Below are 26,720 nucleotides of genomic sequence, written 5' to 3' on the forward strand. Positions count from 1 at the left end.
CCTCCAAACTACAAAAATGCAGATTGCAGAAATTCAGTTTTAGCATGCTGAGGTCAAACCGTGAGTATATATACCTGCATCAGTGCGCATGCGATAGCAAAAAAATAATAATCCCAACGCCATTCTTTTTAATAATTTCAGCTTTTTAGGAAGATATGGATAACATATCCTCATTATATATAACATTATCCCCTATAAAGATTCTTGCAAAAAACCTACTACTGCAGATGAGTATACGCTCTCCAATCTCAAAAGTGCCATAAGCATATTTCGAATGGCTAGATAGTAGCATTTGCTTGAAGGAGGAATACTTTTATCATTATTTAAAAAAAAAAAAAAATCAAGAGTTTCAGGACAGTCACACACCACTTAAAACTGTCAGACTCATGACTCATTCAACAGAATTTCTGAGGTCAATTGTATTTGTCACACGACATTTGAAAAATTAAGAACATTTTAGGAAATTTTAGAGTCTATCAAACTTTACATTCTAGAAATTCATATTTGTTCTCCTGAATCTCATAGAGCTGTTTTAAATATATAGAATGACTCAAAGCAGCTTTTCTGAAACAGAAAGTCTTAAAGCAGCCTCCTGCTGAAGTTTCTTTGTAAGAATTCCTCCCCACAAATGAAATAAAACAAAGGCAGAGGCAGGCATAGACAAAAAGGCTAATGGGTAGAGCTCATGAGACAGGCAATTCCATATTATAGACAGAATATACCACTTGACATGCTGAAAACAGACATACGCAAAGGTAAACATACGTACAAGACCTAGAAGGTTCTTGGAGCTCTTTTGATTATGAAGACAACTGCAAACACAGAGCTGTTAGCCTTACTGATTGAGAAAAAGATTTATTTATTTCAAGTAGCAACTAAGCAACCTTTGACCACTGTAAGACCTGACAACTTTAATTAATTTTAGCTTAAAATGGAACCAAACTTGGCTTTGGCGTCTCTCCAAATAATTTTATCCCAGGCTGCTCTCTGTTGCTAGTGGAGCATTGCAGTATAATTACTTTAATCTCTTCATAGGCATGTTCCATTTGCTAGCTTTCCAAGGAAAATTAAAACCTTAACATATAGCTCAAAAATAATAATAAAAAAAAATTATTTCTCACATTAGTGAAGCAAATATTAACAAGAACCATTCAACCCCCTCTGACCTGAAAAGAGAATTTTTACTTTTCAAAAGTTGGCGTGCCAAACCTATGTTCATCACATTCAATTAAAGACACCGGACAGAACAGCTCCATGCACTGTATGAACAGTGAAGCTGCTAGACCTGTTTCTAGGGTCGGGTTTTGTTTTTTCAGGTTTAGCTTATATCATTCTAGACAAGAAAGTGACCATCTGGCACAAATTCCACACATATTAGCCGCCGTAACTATTTCCAGATTAAATAATGTTATCACTCCGCCATAAAACACCAACACCATTTCAAGATTCTGCCGCTCTGTATTTGGCCACTTCATCCACATGCTCAACCGAGACAGAAAATAGCTGGACAACCTACTTTTGCGCAGTCAAAATTATCAGGGGGGCAGGAAAAGGGACTCTTCAGAAAATATTTTTTTCCTAGCTGTCCTAATTGGCGGTCCTATTTCCCAGAGTTTTCTGTTAAATTGCACAAGACGGCCTGCCCGCTTCACAGAACGAGTTACTGGAGTTCCTAGTTAATACGGGAGCATGCAACAGCACAGGCAGCTGCGAGTAAAACGAAAGAGGTTGCCCGGAGAGTAGCCTGATGCTCGTAGCTGCTGGTAACCCTGCAGGGTATACAGGGGTGCTCAGATAGACCTTGCCCTTGTATTGGACACCCTTCCAGTAGAGCATTAAGAAACAAGTAGAAGTTGGCCGTTTGCTTCACTCTTTGCAGAATGTATAGGTATAGACATGCACACGTAACAGTGCTTTTTCTTTGCAGGCTTTTGGTTTCAGAAGTTCCAACGTACACGTTTACTTACGTGGAAGACAGGTTAATCACACTTCAGATGGAAGGCAATTGTCCGTTTCTGGATGAAGCCTCACAACTTCAGCCCTGTCCCTATGAAAACTTTTCCCCGCACAGCTACGCTTTTATTCTCACAGCAGAAACTCACAGTATGCCCGCGGAGGAGAATTGTCAACCGTGATCTTCATCCAAAAAGAAGAGCAGACATTATGGATTTCCCACTACATTTCAGAGTGCAATTTTCATCAGAGTGTGAACTTAATTAAAATAAGACAAGACAGCAGAAGTAATAAAAAAATCTTTTAATTACATTTCTACAGTTTTGGATTTGTCCTCAAGCTAGACATCCAGACTGCCCCAGCCTTCACCAAAAATATGAAAAGAATTCAACTGTACAAAGTCTTCCTGACCAAGCAGAAAAGCATTGGATGTCAACAAAAATTACTACTTTCAACTTGTGCATCTCTATCAAAGAAGAGTAACTTGCGGGAACACTGAAAACAGACCACATGTATTCAAAAGGCAGAACTCAGGACTTTTTGATAAAGAAAATGAGCAAATTTCCAAGCACCCTGCACACCGTGTGCTTCCTTCCACACACAGCCCCGTGCGGCAGGTCTGCATTTTCTTCCCCACGCTCACCACCACAAAGCCACAAAGCCCAACTCCATAGACGTTACTGCACAGCGCCTATAAATGGTTTAATTAAACGCTGCTGACACCGACTCTTTATAAGCCATCAGCGTGGCAACCTCGCATGGCCTCCTCGTTCGGCAAAACAGAGGCAGCCGTAGGGACGTCGTAATGCTTAACGACAGGACGCTCTCCTGGGGCACGCAGGTAGCAGGCTAACAAGCCACCAGGTCATCCATTGGCAGGGAAGCAGGGCGTTCACACAAAGAAAATAGCAGGGGAATTCGCTCAAGTCGCCCAGGCGACAGCAAAGCAACGCGACGAAAGACGCTCGGCGGCCCAGCGGCGGGGAGAGCGCTGGGGCGAGCTCGCAGCCGGCCCGTGCCGTCTGGGGCCGGGCTTGCAGCACACTCTAGCGACCCGAAGCTTCCACAATAAGAACTAAATAAGCTCCGTGCCGCGCTCGCCAAAAAGCGCCAGCGCGCCGCGGTCCGAACGCTGCCTCCGCTCCCAACGCGTTTGACGCTCGTTTCGGAGGCGAAGGGTATCGCCAGTGTCGGTTTGGGATCACCGGCCGTTTGCTCTCGGTACAACGTGGAAGCGGCTGCAGTGGTTACCGCACAGCTCGGCGTTTCTTTGGGTCAGATTTAAACACCGATAGCTAGTCGTTCACGAGCTGTGGCTCTGCGCTTCGTCCTGCCCCCCCCATCGCGTAACGATGCGCGGCCGACGACTGCCTTGGACCCGCGTGCGGAAGCCACAGCGGCACGCGCAGCGCTCGAGCTGCAGCAGCACTGCAGCAGACAGCGTATTTTTGGGACAAACCCCCAAAAAAACGCCAGATTCAAGAGATCTTCGCGCACCGTGGCATCTTCCGGCACAGCTTCCAGGCTGCAAGCACAGTCTGCGCAGCAAAACGTCACTGAGAATCAGCCGCTGCTTGATGAGAGGTTCAGTGACTGTAGCCACCACTCCATTTGCAATACTGAAAACAACCGAAAACACAGGCTACTTCTCCCCCTCCCTCCTCCCCACCCTAAGCATTTCACAATTACCTTGCACACACTAGTAACAAAAACCATTTACATGCAGTCACAAGATGAATTGCTTCACTAAGGTTGGAAAGGTGACAGAAATTCCACCCCATGGCTGACTTCCACATTTCCATGCACTTGCCCAGGACAATCTTGGGTTGGCAGCTTCCAAGGGAGGAGTTAAAGCACAGACAGACCCCTCTCGTTCAGAGTAAAGCCTTAAATTGTTTTTATTGCCAAGAAGCTTCCAAATCATTGTATAATTACAGCCCCAACCCACAACACCCTGCCTGGCCAAGCGACCCTCTCCTGCTCCCTCCCACTCACATCTTGAGCACATCTAAACACTCCCTCATCTTCTCAAATTAAAAGCAGTCCTTTCTTCACGTCCTACGGTCTTATTGATCAGACTTCACCCTCTGTAGGCATTGTCTTAATCATTAGGAGTTGGGTTCATGGGATTGCACGACGAGCTTCAGTAACTCCAACCCATCAAATCACTAAATTTCTCCTGCGTGTGCCCACTTGTGTTTCAGTGCCCACCCCCTTCTCCCACTAAACTGCAGCACTTCAGTTTTGTTTCTCCCCTTTCTCTATTTTCCTCAGTGTTTGCTGTGCCTTTGCTTCTCCTTCTTTCGCTTCAATTTCTTCAAATATGTTTTATTTAAAGAAGCTTTTCCAATCATTCTGCCACATCTGTAGTTGTTGTGTTCTTGCTTTTAGTGCAAGCACGAATTACTGGTAAATCCAAAGCCACGTACATATGCACGCACACACTGCACACCAACACACCATTTCTGATATTCTTCTCATCATGGCTCTGCAGAACAGTTACCATTACACCAAGAGATGTGGAAGTGCATTTGGTACACCTGGTAGCACTGCTTCAGTCAGGAATGTATATTTAAAAAAAAAAAAAAACACATTCTGGAGAGTTTAAGTTTCAGACTGTTAAGAACATCATGACTACAGCAAGTACGTACAATGGATCATTGTTCTTACTAATGAACAAAGCCTGTTGAAACACCAAACTACATGATTATTGCTTAATTTCTAGATGTGGATACACCTCATTGCCTCTCTGTACAGACTACACTTTGAAGCTGAAATAATGAACTACAGTGATTACAGAGCAGCTTTTACAGAGAACAAAAATTAGTGCCTTTTTATTAAATACTGTGGAAAAAAAAACTTCAATGAGAAGTAGCCCTTTAACACATCGTTTTTCAAGACTTGTATATGTCCTTAAATTATGTATGAACAATCCTTCCAAAGTGAACGTGAATATGCCTAGACCAGAATGTAAGAACTTGTGAAGCTTTTTCCAGATTCAAGGCTTAAACACAAATCTATCCAGTGACACGACTGCCTTATTTAAAATCAGCATTTTCATTAAACTTGCAAGCTATTATATATTATGCAGGTATTAAGCTTCAGAAGAATAATGTGTTAGTACTAAAGAGTCATCCATGCACTCTGAAAAGCAAACGTTCTGGACAAAGCAGAAGAAAGTTGCTTTAGAAGTAGGAGATTCAGATTTCCAATGCTTGAGAATGGAAACCCTACAGCCATTAACACATCAGCTTCTCCCAGCAACATTTTTACAAGAAACATGTAAACCAATTGCATCAGTATAAAAAATAATTAAAAAATATATATAGTTGATCTGGTTGAAGACGTCCCTGCTCACTGCAGGGGGGTTGGCCAAGGTAACCTTAAAAGGTCCCTTCCAAACCAAAGATTCTATGATTCTAGAAATCCATAAACAGCCTTTTCAAACAACATCTTTCTTTCCACCAGCTTTCTTTCTCCCACCGGCTATCTTCACGCATGCGTGTTACATGGCAGGAAATTCAATTATGATGCTACACAGAAAAAGAAGAGGGCATTTAAAAGATTATGTACTTGAAAGAAAGATTATACAAACTTCTGTAATATAAAAACAATACTTTCATGTGTGCACCACTGAAGTTGTATGAATATCTCACTCTTGCTAAGGATTAGCCCACCATGGGATACCTCGACAGATTTAATACAAAAGTTGAACCCAAAGCCTAGGGCTGTTCAGCACCTGTTTTTATGTCCGGTTTATATATACATTTTCGTTCTTACCTAATTCATAGATTCATTATATGCACGCACAAGAGGTATATTGCAAGGGAACAGAATTCAGGATCGTAACTTAAAACTCTTCAGTCTCGCTAATTAAACAGAATTTATCTTCGGTATTTCTACAATACCAGGCAGACTGCTGATGGTGCAGACCACTTACTTTGCTAGTCTGGAAAAAACACTTAGAACTGCAGTTAAATATATAAAAAAAAAAAAAAAAATCAAAATACAATGACTGCAAGTATACACACATATTACACATTGCAGTATAGGCATTGAAAATGAGATACTATGATAAAGGCGTACAAACATCAACTAAAAAGATCCCATGTCTAAAAGACATAACACCCCCATGCAAAAAAATGCACGCCAATTCATAAACTGATTTCACCACAACCAGAAAGCACCCAAAATTCCACTTAACACTAAATCATCCTCCACTTCACCAAACTAACTCCAAATTTGCAGCACTGTATTCATGCCAGGATTGAAAAGAAGCAGACCCAAGCTAGAACAAGAAAATACTAACCAAGTGATATGTTTAGCAAGACTATAAGATAATGTTGTTTAACAACAACAACAACAACGCCAAATTAGTATTTCTAGCACGAGTAATGTTGCACTTGGCCAGGGAATTTAAAAAATAATCCCTTCATCCAGTTAGAGACCATGCTGGGCAAGAGAGAGGCTACTTATTCTGCGCAGATCCAGAGCACCTGTCCGCTCTTCCTCAAGCCCTGGATCTGGAGGCCATGTCCTTCCCCCACTCCCACAAGCAGGTCCATAGGTAGAGCTCCAGGGTCCCCCGCTCACGGCTGGATCCCTTCTCACCGCGGAGCGGTGCTTTACCATCTTCTGCACCAAACTCAACGCATGCCTGCCTTGATTCCTCCTCCCCTTAAACAAAACAAAACAAAACACACCAAAAAAAAAAAAAAAGGAAAACAGATTTATGAGTAAGAAGTCCAGCAAGGGTGGCAATGCCACCGATAAATCCGATCCACGTTCCAAGCCAGGGACGAGTAACGATACCCTTCAGTTTTCAACTCAATCAAAGCAGAAGAGTAAACTTCTCACTCCATATACCAGCTAAAAAAGAAACGTGTCCTAGCTTAGCTCCATCACGCCTGCACCAGCAAATTGACTTAATTGTCAGCAGGGGATTATGAAATATGAAGTGACTCCAGCGGCGCTCAGGGGAGACTCCCGAGGCACCGTGTCTATAGCAAAGACACCAAGGAGCCATCCATCTCACTCTCACCCCCAGGCAAAGCAGAACAGCCTTGGCTCTCTAAAAGAGGCCGTCAAGAAATAAGATCAAAAATCAGCTTTCCTAGATGATTAGCACTGGCCCAAATAAGAAAAATTCATTTTAAATACACCAGCACCGCTTACCTGACTGCTGGTGCCCATGGCTACTGAAGCCAAAGGCTGAAGGTGACGATTTGAGACACCGATTTACAGCTATGAGACTACACCTGCTAACAGCTCATAGGGGCCTTTCTAAGGAGAAAAGGCTATACCATGTATGCTTCCCCGCTCCCATCCTTCTCTCCCAAGAAGGATAAGGCTGGAAACCTAGAAAGGCAGGCTGCAGTCAACACAGGACACCGTCTGGGGTGGTAGCCACTAGAGGATGGGAGAGCAGAGGAAGGCAGCAGAGACACTGCTAAGCTATCCTTTCTGGCTCAGATCCTAATGCCAGCATGAAGAAAGAGGAGAATCCAGATGTAGCTCAAGCCCCTGGGACATGGGCACTAAGAAAGAAGTAGGGAACTGAAAGCTTACGCTGTGTCTTTGACAGACTATATAAGAGAGATAAATATTCTCACCTGAAAGCCCCCCTTGTGCCATCTGCCAGGGGATTCACTTGGAGTTTAAGAAACAGTTTTTATTTTAACCAAACCTATTACTGCTGTTGGGGACTAGTCTGAGCTAGAGTTGCAGCCTCTGAAGCGGTAAACTCCTGACCTAAAGAGCCTTTGGGCTCTAAGTCCTACCAAAACACCAAGTTTGAGCCTCCTAAGCAGGTTTATTTTTGCCAGAAAGGAGGTGCAAGGCAGAGAAATCGCTCTTTGTGCCGAAAGACTCCTAATGCTGATCACTCAGCTTTCCAAAATGTTGGGTTTTGTCATCTACTAGTACAAAAAACAAACAAACACCCAACCAAAAACAAAACTATAATTAGCTGGGTCAGAGCCAAGGTTTGAACTGCTGGTAGGCAAAGCTCTGCTGTGACACAAGGCAAAAATCACCTGGCCTCCAGCATTTAGAGATGCCTTCATCCAAGGACTCAAAGGAAAACTAAGAACAGCTGTATTTGTCCTCTTCCACCCTTCCCTCAGGGGTAGATTCAGTTGTTTTATAAGGTAATGGCCAACCTAAAATGAAAACTGGCGCACAACCTCCAAGATAAGAAGTTGTGCATGCATTCTGGATTCCTGTTACTTTTCCCGATTTAGGGAACTCTGCAGGTAAAATCCACCATTTTTCACTGACTATTCTGGATGGCATTATAAAATTAGATTTTGATGTCAGAAAGAGTAATATCAGGACTCAGATGTGCAGAAACTCGGAACTAGTCAAGTAGTGACCGGGACCACGCTGCTAAACGTAATCACTTCAAAGTGAACTGAAACCATCAGGATGAAAAAACGGAGTCTCTCTGAAATAGGCTATACACCACAAATTCTTAGAAATGTAAAGGAAATGGGTTGCCAGTTAATATTATCTAGCATATCAAGTCACTGGGAAGACTTACATTCCTCTACAACCTGGTTTGATAGAGTTGACAGCAATACCATCTCCTTCTTAAATAAAAAGTTATTTCACATGACACAAGAGTACAGTTCTCTTGAAAAAGCAATATGGTTCACACTTTAAATTTAAAAGCATTTCTAACATGGATTTGCAATGCAAAACATTCTAAACACAAGTCAAATATAGCTGACAGAGCCTTCTTTTTGAGACAGCCTACAACCAGGCATAGCAAATATTAACTATTTCTATTTATTGCTCTACAGGAACCAACTTTAAAGCATAAAGCAAAGGTGCTACAGAGACATACTTCAGTGATTCACGTTGTACACCAGATTAAAGTTAACTGCAGCATAGACACGCAAGTGACGAGGAACAGTAATCTTAAGTTTTCTGAATCAGCATGTTGCCAAAAATTTCACCTACTCAAACACAACAGGCAATAAAAGCCGTGGGCTTCAAGGCATCACTGCCGAAACCGTCTGAGAACAAGGGCCATTACAATACAGCTCCTACAAGAGCCAAGCAATCTCTTCTTTATGAGACTGCCTGCCCTCCAGCACAGCTCAGGGGAGAAGCAGCAAAGCTCCAAGCAGCTCCTCTGCAGGCAGGGGGCCGGTATTTGCGACAGGGTACTCCAAAGGAGGAAGGAACAACACCACCCACGTCCCCTCTCGGCCACTCAAGCAGGTTGTCCAAGTGACAATCCGGGCAGGAGATATTAAAGTCGCATTTGAATAGTCTGGTCACCTCTGAGCGCAAACTTCCCAGGAATCGGAGACGCAGGGGAGCACCGGTAGCTCGTCGCCACGCCGTTCTGAAGAAAGCATAGGGCTTTGCAGCACCTTCAACACTATAATTAAAACAATTCCCACATACATCCAAACAACACAGCGTGTTTCAGAAACAACCCGAACAGCGGCATATAAACGTACCAGTGTCTATTACTCGCACATGATGCCAACAACACTTGCCATTACGCCTGGATTAACAAGCAAATACTGCTTTCGCAAGCCTCCACTGTGCTTTGATGTATATTTAGCTGCCATTGCTAGTTTTCACAACTGTGACAGCAGGTCACGTAAAGGAGTTTGGAATCCAGATTTTTCAAGCCAAGCCATACCCTTAATAGTAATTTTTAAGTGAGGGACATACTGAATTCCTAAAGAAAGCAACTTCTGGATATGGAACAGAAACATTTTCCTTTTGTCGGAAAAGTCACTTTCTAACAGCCATAGGTCAAAACAAAACCTAAACTGCATTTCACAGTCCATAATTATTTACATAACAAGTAATTGAAACTGTATTTCAAGTGACTAGAATTTCTGAAAAGCTTCCCTAAAATCTGTAGCAAATGGCAAAACACTAGGCAAATTTGAAATCATAAGGGTGGAAGACACGGCATCAGTCTTCTACTCAGCAGCTAAGAGAATTAAGTGAAAGCAATGCCTTCGGCCAAAGGGGAAGGAAGAAGAGACAGACAGGGTTAGCCACACTGCTACACAACAGCATTTTTGAGCATCAACTCTCATTACCATTTTGGTGCGTAGATATCCCGTTTTCTGCATCTACTAAGTTAGACGAGATAAAGTTTACTTGCTTCAATCAAAGTAGACCTTCCCCTATCTATAATTAACTGCGTGTATTTAATGGGATTATGTTTTGCATAGAAATACTAATTGCCATGCTAACCTTACCATATTACTTACACTGACTGAGATCATGTCGAGCTACTATCTGTAGAAACCCAGAACAACCGAGTCCATCCCAGTGTGTTTATAGTTACAACATAAAGGTAGAGAAGAGCAAACATACATCTGGACAGAGAAGTACAAGGGGGCAATATCAACACTACATAGACTATTTCAGCCTACCAGTTGACAACCTGCTGCCAAGATTTTGTAGGTAATGCAGAGGGAGGAGACTTCAAAAAAGTCTTCTGTGTCCTAACACTTTGCAATTACTAGAAGCTTGACCGGCTTGGGTTTTTTAAAATGCAAAAGCTTGAAAAGCACCGTGTTGCATGCCTATCGGTACGCCTGAGGACATACTGTTGCAACTATTGGCTTAAAAAACCCACAAAATCTCCCACAAATCCGGATTAAAAGTGTGTGCTCATTTTGGCTGCAATAGAGTTAATTTTCTTCATAGAAGCTAGCACAGGGCTATGTTTTGGATTTGTGCTGGAAATATTATCAACAGTGTTGATAATATCGAGATGTTTTCATTATTGCTGAGCCATGCTCACACCGAGTCAAGGCCTCTTCTGCCTCTCACCTCATCCCACCAGCGAGTAGGCTGGGGGTACATAAGAAATTGGGAGGGGACCCAGCTGGGATGGCTGACCCCAACCGACCAAAGGGATATTCCATATCGTATGACATCATGCTCAGCATATAAAGCTGGGGGAAGAAGGAGGAAGGGGCGGGGGGGTTGTGGGTGGATGTCCAGAGTTACGGCGTTTGTCTTCCCAAGTAACTGTTACATGTGCCAGAGTCACACCGAGGGGGAGAGAGCGAGCGGCTCTGTGGTGCTTAGTCGCCGCCTGGGTTTAAATCACGACGAAGTGCATTTGATATTATGAAACACAGCATAATTCTTCAAGCGGACCTCGAGTTGTTTCTTACACCACGTTGCTCCATCAGCGCGCTCAAGACGACAGTTGCGCTGTCAGAGGTAGGATGAGGCAGGCTGAAAGCAAGGTCCTTCCTAAATATATTCCTCTCTGAAGTAAAACAGATGCTTATAGGTCTTCCAAACCACGCCTGCCTCCTGTTCTCTTTCAAACACACTCCAAGCACGTAATGAAATGGAGTAGACATTTAATAAGTACCAGCCGTATCAATGGCCTATCCCACAAGCAGCCCTAGAATACAGGCATTTTGTTTCCTCTGCTTAAGTCATTACTGATTTTGTGTCCAGGAAAATTAAGGTACACAGGCAAAAAGCAGCTTCGCAATAACAGTGGCACTATTGCCACCTGCTGTCAGAAAGCACCCATGGTGTCCCACGCCAGCCCTGCTCCACTACTGCAAGAAGTTAAAGACTTCTAAGAAATCCAGCCTCGCAGGTGTTTGCCTGAAGGTAGTTAGTTTTCTCGAGGAAGAGCACACACGGAAAAAGTCCAGGGTAACCATGGCACGAAGGATTAATAATCACATTGGTCTGGTAGTTAGTAAAATCTACATTACAGTCCTGGAATACAGGAAAGTTCTGCTAATAGGAGCAAGGAGTTTACGTTACCATCCCCTCAAACCACACAGGATAAAATAAAGCAGTGTCAGAGGACAGAGAAGCTAAAAGAGAGGATGATACAGTGAAGTCCCGACATTTCACAGCCTGTTACTTTTCCCCTTAATTACTCAACACTGCTAGAAGCCTGGATCTCCAGCAGAGCCCACGCAGCTCTGCCTGCCCTGCTTGCAACACACCGTCCCTCTTTTTAGGGAGATGAAACGTGCTGAATTTGAGTGGCCAAGCACAAACCTCAGAATTGAGGAGGACCGACGGAAAGCACAAACACTATGATGCAACAAGTTATTTCTAAACCTGACAAGTCACAAATGATGCAAGTAGTGTCCTCTACTCCCACCCATTCTTCCTCTACTCCAGAAAGCATCAAAGTTACTTGAAACGTTTTATTTGTATTCATAAAGCTCCTATAGCAGTTTGGGGTTTTTTTGTTTATTAAAAAAGGAAAATATCAGCCACACATGGTTTATATAGACAATTCTTGCCCCAGGGAGCCTAGAAATAATAAGAGACAATAAATGGGTTCCAACAACAGATGCACAAAGAAATAAGGAGAACATACGGGTCTAGGCAAAACAAACAGTGGCCTGAAAAGCATCAACACTGATGAAGACCAGACTGTTAAATAAGTCTACGTGCCATGGACTATCAGGTTAGATTAGGCTACTAAAAATGTCTACCATGCCCGCTTTACACTAGATTATCAGAAAACTAACAGACCATGCTGAATGCAGTCAGAAGAGATACTTAGCCATCTGACTTTGTGCCAAGGTATTTCACAGAATCGTAGAATGGTTGGGGTTGGAAGGGACCTTCAAAGATCATCTAGTGCAACCCCTCTGCCACCCTGGGCAGGCACATCTTTCACTAGAACAGGTTGCTCAGAGCCCCCTGTTCAAGTGTTTGAACACTTCCAGTGATGGGGCATCCACAACTTCTCTGGGCAACCTGTTTTAGACATTCCGATATTAGATACTTAAGTATTCTGCAACCTTGTTATCATTCTACTCAAGCTTCTATGCCAGTGCGGGGAGACGAATAACATGGGAAGTCAAACAGCCTTGCTCTGAACCTCAACTCACTGTGAGCCTGGTGCCTCCGTCCACAATTTGTTAGTTGAAGGAGCCTTTTAAGCACATTGTTCCAATGGGAAGTGTATTTTCTTATCTACTGCTTTTTTTATGGCTTCTCAGTAAGTCACTGAGCCCTCACATCCCACTGCTTGTTAATATGAAGTGCCTGTTTGCAGTACCCGGCCATACGGCGGGCTGATCGGCACGGCTTTCCCTGTAGGCATGCAAGGCTTAGGTTCTTCATTCCATCGCCCGAGACCCTCAGCTCACAGGCACACCACCACATGATTCGGCAGGGTAACAGCCAGGCCCACGTCTGGGGCACAGACCCCCCCCAGAAGCCGTCTCTGTTAGCTTAGTGACCCAGCGGTAAGCACACTGGTATTAGCATATGGAAAACATTTCACCACAATTCATTTCCCCCTCCCGAAGAATCCCAGGACAAGGAAAAAAGTCCATTTCTGCCATGAGCACTGCTAACCCTCTCTTTTTCTGTTCTTAAGTTTTGAGTTATATTAATAATACCTGGGATATTTTCAAAGTATCTTGTGACCATACTTGCTGCAAAACTTTTCCGAGTTAGTCTCCTCAATCTTAAGCGTTTGCCACATCCTTAGAGCAAATGGTGTTTGACTGAGACAGCAGCTAAAATAATCCACCTAAATTAAACTGCACCTCTAGCTGTACATTTCTTTGGTTTCATTCTCTTGATCACTGTCACTTTACACAGATTTTTAGTTTTCATCCAAATGAGTGTTACACTGAAGGGAAGAACTACACTGAAATCAGATTACACAAAAAGCAGAGGGCAAGTTTAATCATGTCTACTACTCACCAGCCACGCTTAAAGTATTTTCCACAGACAGCAGTAATAAACTCACCCACAGATGTCATGATTGAGAATGACCGATTCCCTCAACTATTAACATTGACTTTTCTGATGAATAAGTTGGGGACTATATATAAATTAGTCTGGGCCTCTACACACAAGTGTAATTGCACCAACTGTAAATTAACTTGAGAAACCTTTGATTAACACCACACAGTCTGCTCACACTAAAGAGGAAAACCAAATTAACAACAATTTGTTAGCATTATTGGTTCTATTCCTAAAGGAAATTACAACAGTGTAAGTTACGTAGACAGATGCCAGATGACTCCATGCAAGAGACTGCAATACAAGTTTTCAGTTTCCCTATCTGTACACTGGAGATAAAACATTTAAGACGTGCTTACAAAACATGCTACTAGACATCAAACTCACCAAGAAGCTCTCAGCACAAGCAACGATTTATGTTTATCTCAGTTGGGAAAAAACAACGCCACAACAACCCAGAGAATCAATGGTAATAAATGCAAACATCCCATGCAAAAATCCTTTAAGCAACTTTAAGGCAGACTTTACATTTTGTTGATTCCACTTTCAATAGCAGGAACATTTGAGTTAAGGAACTTATTTTTATACTGAATGAAGAGCTGAAGAATAATTTCAAATAAGTTCCAGAGTAGTAACTACTGGTCACTGTAAATAAGAAGGGGGAGAGTAAGTATACACACAATATTAGTTCAGGCCCAGCAACTGACTGAAATAACTCCATAATATTCAGACAGGCCACTTCTGAAGTAATTTCTACTTCAGAAGCTACAAGATGAAAATTTTGTGTGATAAATTAAGTTGCCAAATGAAATGGATTAGCAATCAGTGAAACTGCCTGATGTCAGATCTGTTTCAGATTAGAATCCATCCTTTTTCCCCATCTGTTCATTAAGCACCAAGTTCAAGGCAACTGCGGTGACTGATTGTGCATTAACAAGCTGTTTATGTGGAAGGGCATAGTTCAGCCACTATCTATCCTTACACACTCATTTAAGCACAATTCACTGATAATATATTCAGTTCCCAGTTTCAATGCATAATACCTCTACCTTGATGGGTAATTCTGGACTCGAGAAAAATGGCATGCCTCATAAAGTTAAACAATCAGATTACACTTCAAGGTCAAGGCCAGGAAGAGTCCAGAAGAAAATCTGTTGCTATCTCCAGTTAAGAAAACTGAGAAAGGGATTACTGTTGCGCTAAAATACTTAAACCTGGCTGTGAAGCCAGAAGCCTGAGGGAGGAAAGGCATAGTCATTACGGGAAGTTGAGACCTGATATGAAAGCGGCTCCTTCATCTCCTCAGTCAAGTCAAGCAGAGGCTCCAGTGGAAACCAGTCCCACAACAAGGCAGGCAAACACAGCCCATTCGCAACTGAACATTTTTCCAGTTCCACACACTTCCAGTACCAGGGCAGAGAGGTACAGCTGGACAAGCGTTTCAAACTGCTACAAATTTGTTAGCATCTCAGACGTAATCCACTCCCTGAAAACACTCTTGCCTCTTAAAGCACGCAAGAGATCCTCCCCTCTGCGTACCGTCATCAGCTGGCCCTGCAGAACATGCCAAGGAAGCAGAGAAACCTGTGCAGCGTGTGTCCGCCAAACCAGCAGCCCCGGCCAAAGTGATCCTCCGCAGATAGGTGGTTTCCTCCAGGGAAACCTCTTCTTCAACAGTATGACGTTCAGTAACTAAATTCCAGCATCAGAGGTTAGTAAAAAAAGGGATATAAGAAGTTGTTTACTTATTTTCTTCACTAACTCTTTTCACTATTTATCAGAGTAAGATTTCCCTTCCCATTTGTTTTTGCATGTGGAAAAAATACTCCCTTTAAGAAGTGACAGTTTCTCCCCAAATGTGGGAGGATTAGAGATTGTGCCAGTACTCAAATACAGTTTAAAGGGAGCCACCTAGTTGCTATAACTGTAGCAACCGTCTAATTACTAATTTAGGAGCAACACTATAGACTTATTACCAGAAATACCTACTCGAATAGAACTGATCACCTTCCTTTTTCCAGTAAAGGTTTCTGTTCTCAGTACCATGCTTCTGTACAGATATCCAAAAATATTCTTCAAAGCTAAGAAGAAATAACATTTATTCTAGTGTTCTCCAAGTCATCCTCCTCCCCTCAACCAATTAAGGATAATCCTTCCCCCCCTCCCCATAATCATTTCCCCTCGATCTTGCTCCTAGTAAAAACTCACTCACGAGGACATTAGTACATGCTGTCTTACCTTAGAACGGGGCCAGGAAGATTAATTAACAGGTAAGAAGTTAATGAATACCTGAGGTCAGTAGTGATGAACTGCTGCTTAAGGTATATCAGGTACGTAGACATACATATCACAACCACACCAAAAGTGCAAGTCCCGTATTTACTTCAGATTTAAGAGTTACTGCATATGCTATAAAGAGCAACATATTTTTCCCCATATTTATTGAAAATGCAGAGCAAATTCAGTATTTACTGCTTAGGTCATACTATAAATATTGCACAATTTATTTTTCAAAACTTACTGAGGCTTTTACTGCTTATTTCCCCAGTTGGGAGTGGCTGCTCTAGAAAAATAACATACTTGAAGAAGCCTAAAAGTGAGCAGAATAAGCTCCATGACTGGTGGACAAAACACAAAATCCTTTTTGTTTAGTCCTGAAAACTTTGGGCAGGACCAGTGCTACTGCATCAGACCCACCTAAGCCATGAGACCATCATGTCACACCATCCAGACTTTAAATAAGCAGAGGCAGCAGGCAAGCAGACTCAGAGGGAAACAATTTTTTTTGGAGTTGCAACTCGGGACGTACACCCCTTATTTTGGACTGCTGCTGAACAAACCGCCAGCAGGAAGACTTGCTCCCTAAGTCCCTATCACAACTGGGAGAAAGCAGCTCAACAACATTACGGTAGAAGGAGCTGGTGTCGCCTGTGGGGTGGTATTACACATTTTGTGGCTTTAGTACTCCAATATTATCTGAAACGGGTTTTTTTCCCGATAGCCCATTTGGTCCACAGAAATGCCTTCCATCAGGAAATGCCTGCAGTATGAATAAAACTCATGTTAAAAGAGCTGAAAGGGGCAGAGGGACTAAACGACCCCCTGTCCCTCCCCTAAACACACAACACACGCACCCCGAGCCCAGTTCCCACAAGTTATTTGGAAGTCGGCTAATTGTGGCTCTCTGACTTCCAGGTGCTTGCGGCACTTTTGGCATCAGGATGAAGTGACATCCAAGAATATTTAATTTGTTAAAAAGGCCAATTATCATGGATTTATGCAGTAAGTACATACCTCAAGGACAGCCTGTTCACATTCTTAGAGTGTAACACCAAAAGAGCAGAAAAGGATATAGAAGTAAAAATAAGATTTTTGCACCAACCTTACCCGAATCCTTAAAAAAAAGGGGAGGGTGGGGAAATTAACGTAACTGGAGACCTTAGGCGAAACATCGAGTTAAACTAATACCTGTCTGCGATGCAATGAGTAGCAAGGAAGTTTTAGGGAACCATTCTGGAAGGATAACACATTTACAGGGGTAGACAACTGACATCCATTTTAGCAAAATGGTACATCAGCTCCCTTTTTCAGCTACCTTCTCTGTCACGCTGCATCTCAGGTTAACCCTCACTCTCTTCAGAAGCCAGAAGACAGATCCTCACTCTGATCACGAATGATTTCAAAGTGGCTGTTTTGATATGGTTGTTTTGACAGCGAGCAAAGACACAAGCTTCCACTGTTTCCACAGTTGTCCTCTTCTAGCATAAAATACTTTCAAAACATTTTTGGAAAGTAAGTAACATTCAGGTTGTCTGTTAAAGAGAAAAGGGATCCTTTTGTAGCAGTGCTCATCAGTGATATCTTGGTATTTAGCTACGTTAAGTTTACCATTAACACCTTTGCTAGCCTAACAAAATAAATTCAGTTATCAATTTGACTCTCATTTACGTACGAGAAATTCAAATGGGAAACAGAAGTCAGAGCATAAGGTAAGCTACTAAATTTAACAGAAGTGTTTGTGTAGCATAGCTCAGAAATAAACTTGGCCATACTCTGAAGAGTCACGCTGCTACATGAATGCCCAAAGGAGGACATCACAGTATAAAATCAGCACTACAGGCAAGTTACCGCACATATTCTCACAGCCTTGTTTAATCAAGTAAATCCATTTATGTCTCATTTATCCCTCACAGGCAAGTATTAGAAAATACAATTTTTTTTGCGCCAATATGTTTGCATCCAAAACTGCAGACATCCACTTGGAACCCTTCCACGGCCCCAGAATTTGCCATACTATTTCCTTTACTTAAGGTATATTTTGTTGTTAGCAGAAGTCAATGTAAACAAAAACATTCAAACCGTAAGTATCTTCCTGTGGCTTTAATTTTGATACAAGTTGTTGTATGTTAAAGGATTTATTACAGAAGATGGTTAACAGAATTCCTAAATTCAGAGAGGAAGTCTCAAGAAGGTCTCTTCCTTCATTCTACCTGCCAGCTGCAAGCCCTGGGTTAGGGAGAAATGTCAGTCATTAACATCCAGGGTAGCCAAAAAGCTTTGAGTATAGAAAGAACTTGCACAGATTTACCTTTAAAAACTCTGTCTCCCTATGGGCTGCACTTTATTCAACTTACAGAGAGAAGCTGGTACTGTGACTGCTTTTTGCTTTATCTCTTTGAGGCTTGGGTAATTTTAATTGCAGAAAGAAAAACAATGGAGTTCATTACAAAAGCATCATAAAATGCAGAAACATGTTTTTAGATACCATCCAAGAGATGCTACAATCTCACTGAAACTTGGTTCGATTTAAAGAAATCTCAGTGCAGCAATTGGCTTTTTCACATAAATAGTATGGATCTTGAACCAAAACATCCACCCCCCCATTTAACTTTCCAGCTATCCTCCACAATAAGGAGGAGAATTAAAGCTTAAGTTGAAAAGAAAAGTAATACTGAAACCATGAGCAAATCAAAGGCTTTCACTTAAAATTTAATTACTGCATTGACATATAAAAATATTTGATTTTTCTAGGTAACTACAGGTCAGTATTTTAACCAAAGCATATTAACAACTCCTAATACTTAATATATTATACACCATAGTAACTATAAAAGATGACAGAAGAAGAGGCCTAGAAGAATCTCAAAAATCCACCCGTTCCAATGCCCCAACCTAGGACTGCTGCTACGTCTCAGCCTGATACAGGAAAGTATCCCTGTCCCTTCAAATAAGTAGTTTTCCCAACACCTAACCCGAACCACTCATTAAGCCCAAGTCCAACTCCTCTTTAACTTACTTACAGAAGACATCAGCAGAAACAACTTCTTTCTTCTTGTCAAAAGCCTTCTAAATATTTCAAGAGTCCTATGTTCGTCTTTAGGTCTTTCAACCTCAGTCTTTTTGTGTTGTTTTGAGTGGTCTTTATCCTTTCCTCAAAATTACATACTAATATGTGTTGATTTAAATTAGGTTCTGGTTTTTGCTTCTACTCAGATAGATGCATTCCTTACCAGGATGGCAGGCAAGCTTCCAGGTACATAATGTCATCGGTAGTCTGGGATGTAGGTTTTTGGACATTTTAAGAAAGAGAGAAAACCCCTTTAAATCAAGAAAAGCAAAGTATTCCTATTACAAAGCTAATCTGCAACTAGTTCCAGCCTGTAATTCGAGAGACTCCTACGAACAACGAGAATTTAAATATAAATTGAGAGAAGTATGCTAATATTGACTTACTGTAGAGTAGTAAAGTAAGGAAGTCAGCGAGAGCACTACTGGAAATATCATCTTAAAGGAGTAAGGGGGAAAAAAAGTAAAAAGATTAAGGCTTCAGAGGCCTCGCCAACACAGCGAGGAGAGGATCGAGTTACATGGATGCTACTGTATTGTTTGTCCGTAATTTAGAAAGGCTTTTGTGCACCAGTAAACTGGAAGATTAATTTAAAACTTCTGCATGGAAATACCATCCTCATTACCTGATGGAGTACAAAAATGTGTTTTGAGATAACTAAGCATTCTACTTGTACTTCACAAAACCCAGTAGCATGTCTCCACTGTGAAGTGGGGAGTGACGCAGAGAGAAACACCACCTAACAGTCTGAGAGAGTCTGTTTACTAACTTCTACACTGTATGAACAAAGATTTCCTTACTCTTTGCAGGCACGAGCAAATATCTCCACACAGCTTTTCACTGGGATAAGCAAACACATCAATTTTGGCCAATACAACCTTGCAAATCTCCGCACTTTATTCCATCACAGAGAAGATACCCCAGTATGTTTCCTTCCAATAAATGAATACCACCAAAAATTAGCTCTTGAAAATGAATCAATACTCAACAACCATGGACAATGCCAGGCAAATACTAGGGGGGATTCCAACTTCCAGACACACAAACCATATTCTTTTTGGGGTGGAGAGTGAAAGCAAGATTTGGCTGGGGCATGTGTGCGGGGCGAAACCTTCCCCCAGTCTTTCCCAACCAGCCAAATTAGCTTATTATAACCTAATGCACAAAGAACTTAATTGCATAGGCATTTCACCCCACATTTGTCACAAGAAAATGCTACACAGTTCTTCACCTCAGTTGCATACATGGAGACGCGGTCACCGAGCAAGAAGAGGTACTAAAACATTTAGAACTCTGTAGGTCATGACCAAAAATTTGAAAAATATAATCTCCCTACAAGACAGCAAATATTCAAACCACATAAAACAGAAACTCAGTTTTCCTATTGCCTTATTGTTAAGGCTTTCACACTACCCAGCCCACAAATGTCTTGATTTACAGAAGCAGACTGGAATGTTTTTTATTTCATTGCAGTTTTCATACTGCAGTAGCTCAGTAACAAAGTTCAGCCTTTTACAATGTGAAGCGTGAAGTCTCAGCTACTCAAGTCAAAAAATGGATGCAAGATCATTATTTTTTCTTGGTGACCATGCTATTAAAGTTTCACAATAATCCTTGTCACAGTAAAGGCACGCAGGATGAAAAAAAGCAATATAGAGAAATTAGGAAAAAATACGTAGTTTCCAACGGATCTCCACAGGACATACCAATTTTATGTAACTTTTCAAAGTTCCAACTTGTAACGTGGCACTATAAAGGATTTTTGAGACATAACAACATAAAGCATTTAACCACCTACCAGCATTAACGATGGCATCAACCTCAAGCAGTGTAATGTCACCTCTATACAGGGAGACTTTCTCGCTCAGACTTTTCTTCCCCTGCAGATCTTCTTTAGCGTTTTCACCTAAAAAACAAGCAAGCAGTAAAACCACATTACAAACGTGGGTCTGAGGTCCCCGTTTAGAAGTCCAGAGCAGGTATCAACAGTTCCAGTCATACTATGGCTGTCAGACTGCTGCATCTTTCAGTTTCGCCTCCAGAGGGCACCGGTAACCCACAAAGATACTAACATTTCCCTAAAAATCACACTGCTTGCTTTCTATTTGTTTTCAAATACAAACTACTATGAAGCACTGATTCTTTGCCCACATACCATTTGATTAAAAAAAAAAAATTTATAAACATGCACATTTTTTGGAGCTAGATCCATCCAATAATTTTCTTTGGTAACCACAAAGGTGCACATCACAGGGAAAAAAAAAAAAAAAAAAAGAAAAATTAGTTAAGATAATCCTCCTGCTGAAGCAATAATTTATCCAACTCAGAATTACTGTGAATGCATACCACACCACAAAAGCACGTCATTTGCCAACGGCCCCAAAATTCAGAACTAGCCCTGGAAGCAGGTAGTGGGGAGAAGACAAAAACAGAATTAAAAGACCAGTAAATTTAAACTTGGGAGCTTTGCCATCTTAAATTACTCAACTAGAGGATGGGTGAAGACACAACATACATTAACTTTCAAAATACTCGTTACTAAAAAAATATTATACTAGGCCCCTTATTCTGGTAAACTCTTAATTTTTGCATCACCAATTCACTTCATTTGCACAATACTCAATCTATTTATCTGTTCAGCTACATCAAACACTTCTACAAACACATATTGGCCAAAAGCTTAACATAGTCTTGTACTGTTAGACATCCACGACATTAGCAAAGAACTTAGGAGAGATGGAAAGATTGTTTAATTGATTTTTATTACTATTTTTTTTTAAATCAATGCTTTCTGACACAAGCCAAGTGTCTCAAGAGGCTTGAGTTCATATATTGGCTAGAAACATAACTGAATTGCTAAAGTGACAATTTAAGTGGGAAACAGTTCCCAATCTTCAGAACAAGTAAAATTTATTTTTAAGTGAAAAAGCCTCAAGGGAAGATTTAGTGAGAAGGTAGGAGTCCAAACAAATTTGGCCCTTTAGTTTTTACATCAACCTTCATTTTAATGAACTTCCACCAATTCAAGTATACCTGCTCAAATTTGTCAGCCTTACAGTCAACCATAAGTAGAAACAAGTTGTTATCAGAAGGCTGGAGTACATCTCCTATGAAGACAGGCTGAGGGAGTCAGGGTCATTCAGCCTGAAGAGAAGTCTCCAGGAAGACCTTACTGCAGCCTTCCAGTCCTGAAGGGGGCCTACAAGAAAGCTGGAGAGGGATTTTTTACAAGGACGTGTAGTGATAGGACAAGGGGTAATGGCTTTAAACTCAAAGAGGGTAAATTTAGATTAGATGTAAGGAAGAAATTCTTCACTATGAGGGTGGTGAGACACTGGAACAGGTTGCCCAGAGAAGTGGATGCCCCAGCCCTGGAAGTGTTCAAGGCCAAGTTGGATGGGGCTTTGAGCAACCTGGTCTAGTGGAAGGTGTCCCTGCCCATGGCAGGGGGGGGTTGGAACTAGATCATCTCTAAGGTCCCTTCCAACCCAAACCGTTCTATGACTCTATGATCTTAGCTCTTACTCTTCTAACTTCAGCACAAATGACTCCTATCAGAAACCATCATTTATCTCAACCACTCCAAAATAACTAGTCTCACTCAATTCTACTTTAGATTAGCTATCAAATGCGTAGTGCAGAATCCATGCCACCTCCAGCAACAGACACGTTGCCACTATGACTTACACTAGCATAAAGATAGTCTTGTATTCTAGTGCATGTGTTCATGAGTTTAATTTCTGTATTCGGCTCCTAAAGCAACTATTCCATTGCCACCAGATCACCCTCAGTGTCTTAACCAAGTGTTAAGAGTGTTTCCGTGGAAAGGTATCAAGTTTTTATTACCATAATAAGAAACTTATATGACTCTAACCTAAAAGTTATACTGTTCATCCGTTTTTCCAGAGAAGGTAACGATTGCAGTTAGCTGTTGACTTCTATTAAAATAAAAATCAGCCTCTGTGACTGATTTACAGAGCCTGATTTATTACCTGCTTTCACATTAACTGCATTCCGCCAGCAAGTAGGACAGCTCCTACTGGAGCTCTGCCAAATTTAAATGCAGACCATCGTCCTTCCCTTCCACCTTCTGCCAGAGTTACTGCAACACTAGTTAACGTCAAGTCAAACACATCAAATTCTCTAAACTAAAACCATGTAAGTTCAAATAGAAAGTACAGTTTGGATACTACAATACAATACAAAAACAAACAAAAAAAAAAGGACTAGGAAGAGCCATGAGGAGAACAGATACCACACATTAAAAAAAGGTAATTCTTATTATCACCAATTTCTGAGTCAGAGGGAAAGCTAAGATGTCCCTTAGTCAATTCACCAGCAAGTTCATCTAACTCTTTCTGCAGGGTGTCACACAACATGATGTTGTGCACACCAGCGCTGCCTCCCCATTTTCTATCTTCCACAACCTTCACAAGTTTGCCTCTAGTTCCCACTCTTTGCAAGCACTGAATAAATTTGAGTGTGGTTCTCCCGAGACTCCTTCCACACAGAACAGCATTAGTAAATTCACTATCTTGTGAGAGAAAAAAACCACACTCCTATGTGATCTACCACATCCTCTTCAGCAAGCCCCTTACCTGCCCCAGAGTTCTTGGGAGATCCCTGATGACCCCTGTCTTTAATACAGTTCAGCAGTAAAAGCATATGCTGCCTTGTACATCTTTGATAGATTACCCTCATTTCTTTCAATAAAAGTCTGATTTAACAGAGGATTTGAGCTTGTGCTTACTTTCCTTCATTCTGGGTGTTACAGAAGGATGCTCAACACTGATGGAAGCCATGGAAAGCCAAGTCTTGTTCGCAAAGACACTCAACAAGTCTACTAATATGCTGCTGATTACAAAAGTAATCCCAATATCATACAAATAGTTGTAGGAGAGACGACTGTTTTTATTTTGCCATCTGTTAAGATCTCTGGGGCTGGTAGACAACATTTCCTAACAAAGTCAAAACTGATATCTGATTTAGGATATTTTCTTCTCCTGTAATCAATTTAGTCATCTTGGCAGGGACTGTGAAGTCATTCCTGGCCGTTACAAATAACTCACTTCTCATCTTTGTCTCACATCTCTTCCTTCACCACACATTTTCGTCTGCTTCTCAGATTAAAAAAAAAAAAAAAAAACACAATCATTTGCTTCAAGGTCTCTTCCCAAGGTAATGATGAATCTCAGATCTGTGAATAAGTATGGCAAGTCCTCAAATACACCCAAGAAAGTCAAATGCTGTAGGTATTATCCCGTAATTCATGGTACCATAACTCAGCAAGGACAAACCAGTAATTCCAGGGCATTGTGTATTTCGCAAAGGAGGCACACCATGTGTACATACTAGTGCATTAATAAAAATGCTAGCAGCAACAGATTGAACTTGCACTTGTAGCATAATGAGAATATTTCTTGCTCTCATTAATGAAACAGCTTTACACACATACTCAAGAAATAAATCCTCTCAAGCGGCTGCTATGTAACCTACTCTTCAATGTAAGATACAACACAGGAGTTGAGTCCCCAGACTCAAAGGCATAAGTTTTTAGAGGTGAGAAAGCCTGCTGGCCAAGCAAATCAAACATTCGAGCATCTCCACACTGGTTGTCCAGAATGCACCTTAAGGGCAGAACAGTTGGAAAGCCAGAAAAATTCATATATATTCCAGTCCTAAAAACAAAACCAAAAAACCCCACAGAATCACAGAATCATTAGGGTTGGAAAAGACCTTTAAGATCATCAAGTCCAACCATCAACCCAACAGGACCGTGCCCGCTAAACCATATCCTGAAGTGCCACATCTACATGTTTTTTTGAACACTTCTAGTGATGGTGACTCCACCACCTCCCTGGGCAGCCTGTTCCAATGTTGGTCATGCTCTCGGTAAAGAAATTTTTCCCAATATCCAATCTAAACCTTCCCTGGCACAACTTGAGGCCATTTCCTCTCGTCCTATTGCTAGTTACTTGGGAGAAGAGACCAACAACCCCCTTTCAGGTAGTTGTAGAGAGCGATAAGGTCTCCTCTCAGCCTTCTTTTCTCCAGACTAAACAACCCCAGTTCCCTCAGCCGCTCCTCATAAGACTTCTGCTCCAGACCCCTCACCACCTTGGTTGCCTTTCTCTGGACATGTTCCAGCAACTCAATGTCCTTCTTGTAGTGAGGGGCCCAAAACTGAACACAGGATTCAAGGTGCGGCCTCACCAGTGCCAAGTACAGGGGCACAATCACTTCCCTACTCCTGCTGGCCACACTACCAACTGGACTGTGGTGCTGACCACAACCCACCAACTAAACCCACGCTACAGCAAGGCTACGACAAAGTCCGTCCCAGTTTTAGATGGAAACATCACCGACTCCAAGATAAGAAAATGTTTTGTTTGTCTGTGGGTGCAAATATGAGAAGTTTTCAGGACAAAGCTGCAAGCAGAATCAGACTGAATTTTCTGAAGTACCTCCACAGGAATCCCAGGATAGCTACAGTAAAATTTACGAGGCGGTAGAAGATTAAAGATCACCCAGCTGAAGACCGCCTTGGAAGCAAAGCTCCTTCCTTGCTGGAAGAACTGCTCCCATGTCCTCCATCACCACAGCTCTCCTGGCTCACAAGCAAAGGCAAACACGTAGCGAGCACGTGCACAAGAAGCCTGGACACCTTCAGATCACCAGTTTTAATCAAGCCATGGTGACTAAAATGCTAAAATAGCTGTTGAAATAGGATTGTGGCATCATATGAGCAATAGCTTCTGCTTTATTTGGGGTTTTATCCTTGCATACCCCCCAGGGAGACTGCTTCTGGGGCTTCCCTTCCTCCAGAGTAAGACTTTGCACCCACCTGTAACCCATGTCCATCTCCACTGAGAAAGTAAGACTAGAGGCTAACTGGGAGGTGCTCCTAAAAAAAGTTAGGCAAGGTGAGCTCTCATAAAGCAGTGATAACCAGCATTACTTTGACCACCTCGTTCGCTATCTCCCCCAGGTCAATTTTGTTACTCATTTTCCTTCCTTAATCTCAGAATTTACCCAGTTACATACGTTGTGTGAATGGTAAGGATTACAAATGGACTCAAACTGCAGTTTCAGCACATCAACATTTCACCTATTTCATTACAATAGTGTGTGCATGACAAAAGCAAATAAACCCTTTTCCGTTTAGTTTAATGTGAATTTTACAAGGTACGTTCACTGAAAGTCTGGCTAGCCGATTTCTGAGACAGTGCAATCCCAGAGCCTTCATCCCTGATGACTTCCCAGGACCGATGAATGCCAGCCTGCCTCTGGAATAAAGGGCGCTACTTAATTCAAGACCTTGGACTGAAAGCATCAGCAAAGAAACCATCTCCCATGCAGGTAGATTTCAGAACCATTTAGAGCTTTCAGGTTCAGATGAATTCAAAGAACTAACTGACATAAAGAAAACTATTAAGGAGGAGGGTAAATGGAATATTCACAAGCTTTTGAAATGCCTTTCTAATTTCCACTCACATCACACAATAGAAACTCCACTGTCAAATGACCGTTGGCATAACTAGAGTCTGTTCAAGTCTATTCATTGGAAAGAAATGAAATTAAATTTGAAAAGTGAGACACTGAGATGTAAAGCAACCCCACAAGCACGACAAAAATCTGCATATTCACAAGCAGGTGAGGACCTAACAGAAGCCTAAGGGAA

The 26,720-nt window shown here is 41.8% G+C and overlaps 1 protein-coding gene across 1 annotated transcript in view; it reads right to left on the minus strand.

Moving 5' to 3' along the window:
• The window catches only part of MACROD2 (mono-ADP ribosylhydrolase 2), a gene marked incomplete at its 5' end in the record, with an annotated part of 899,733 nt that overhangs the window by 853,570 nt on the left and 19,443 nt on the right, over positions 1-26,720 (minus strand). Inside the window, one exon of the mRNA XM_081997745.1 lies at positions 20,838-20,945. Within this exon, the coding sequence (XP_081853871.1) occupies positions 20,838-20,945 (108 nt within the window). The remainder of the gene's footprint in view (positions 1-20,837; positions 20,946-26,720) is intronic.

This window comes from Phaethon aethereus, assembly GCF_964289735.1.
Source record: "Phaethon aethereus genome assembly, chromosome: 3".
Taxonomy (NCBI): Eukaryota; Metazoa; Chordata; class Aves; order Phaethontiformes; family Phaethontidae; genus Phaethon; species Phaethon aethereus.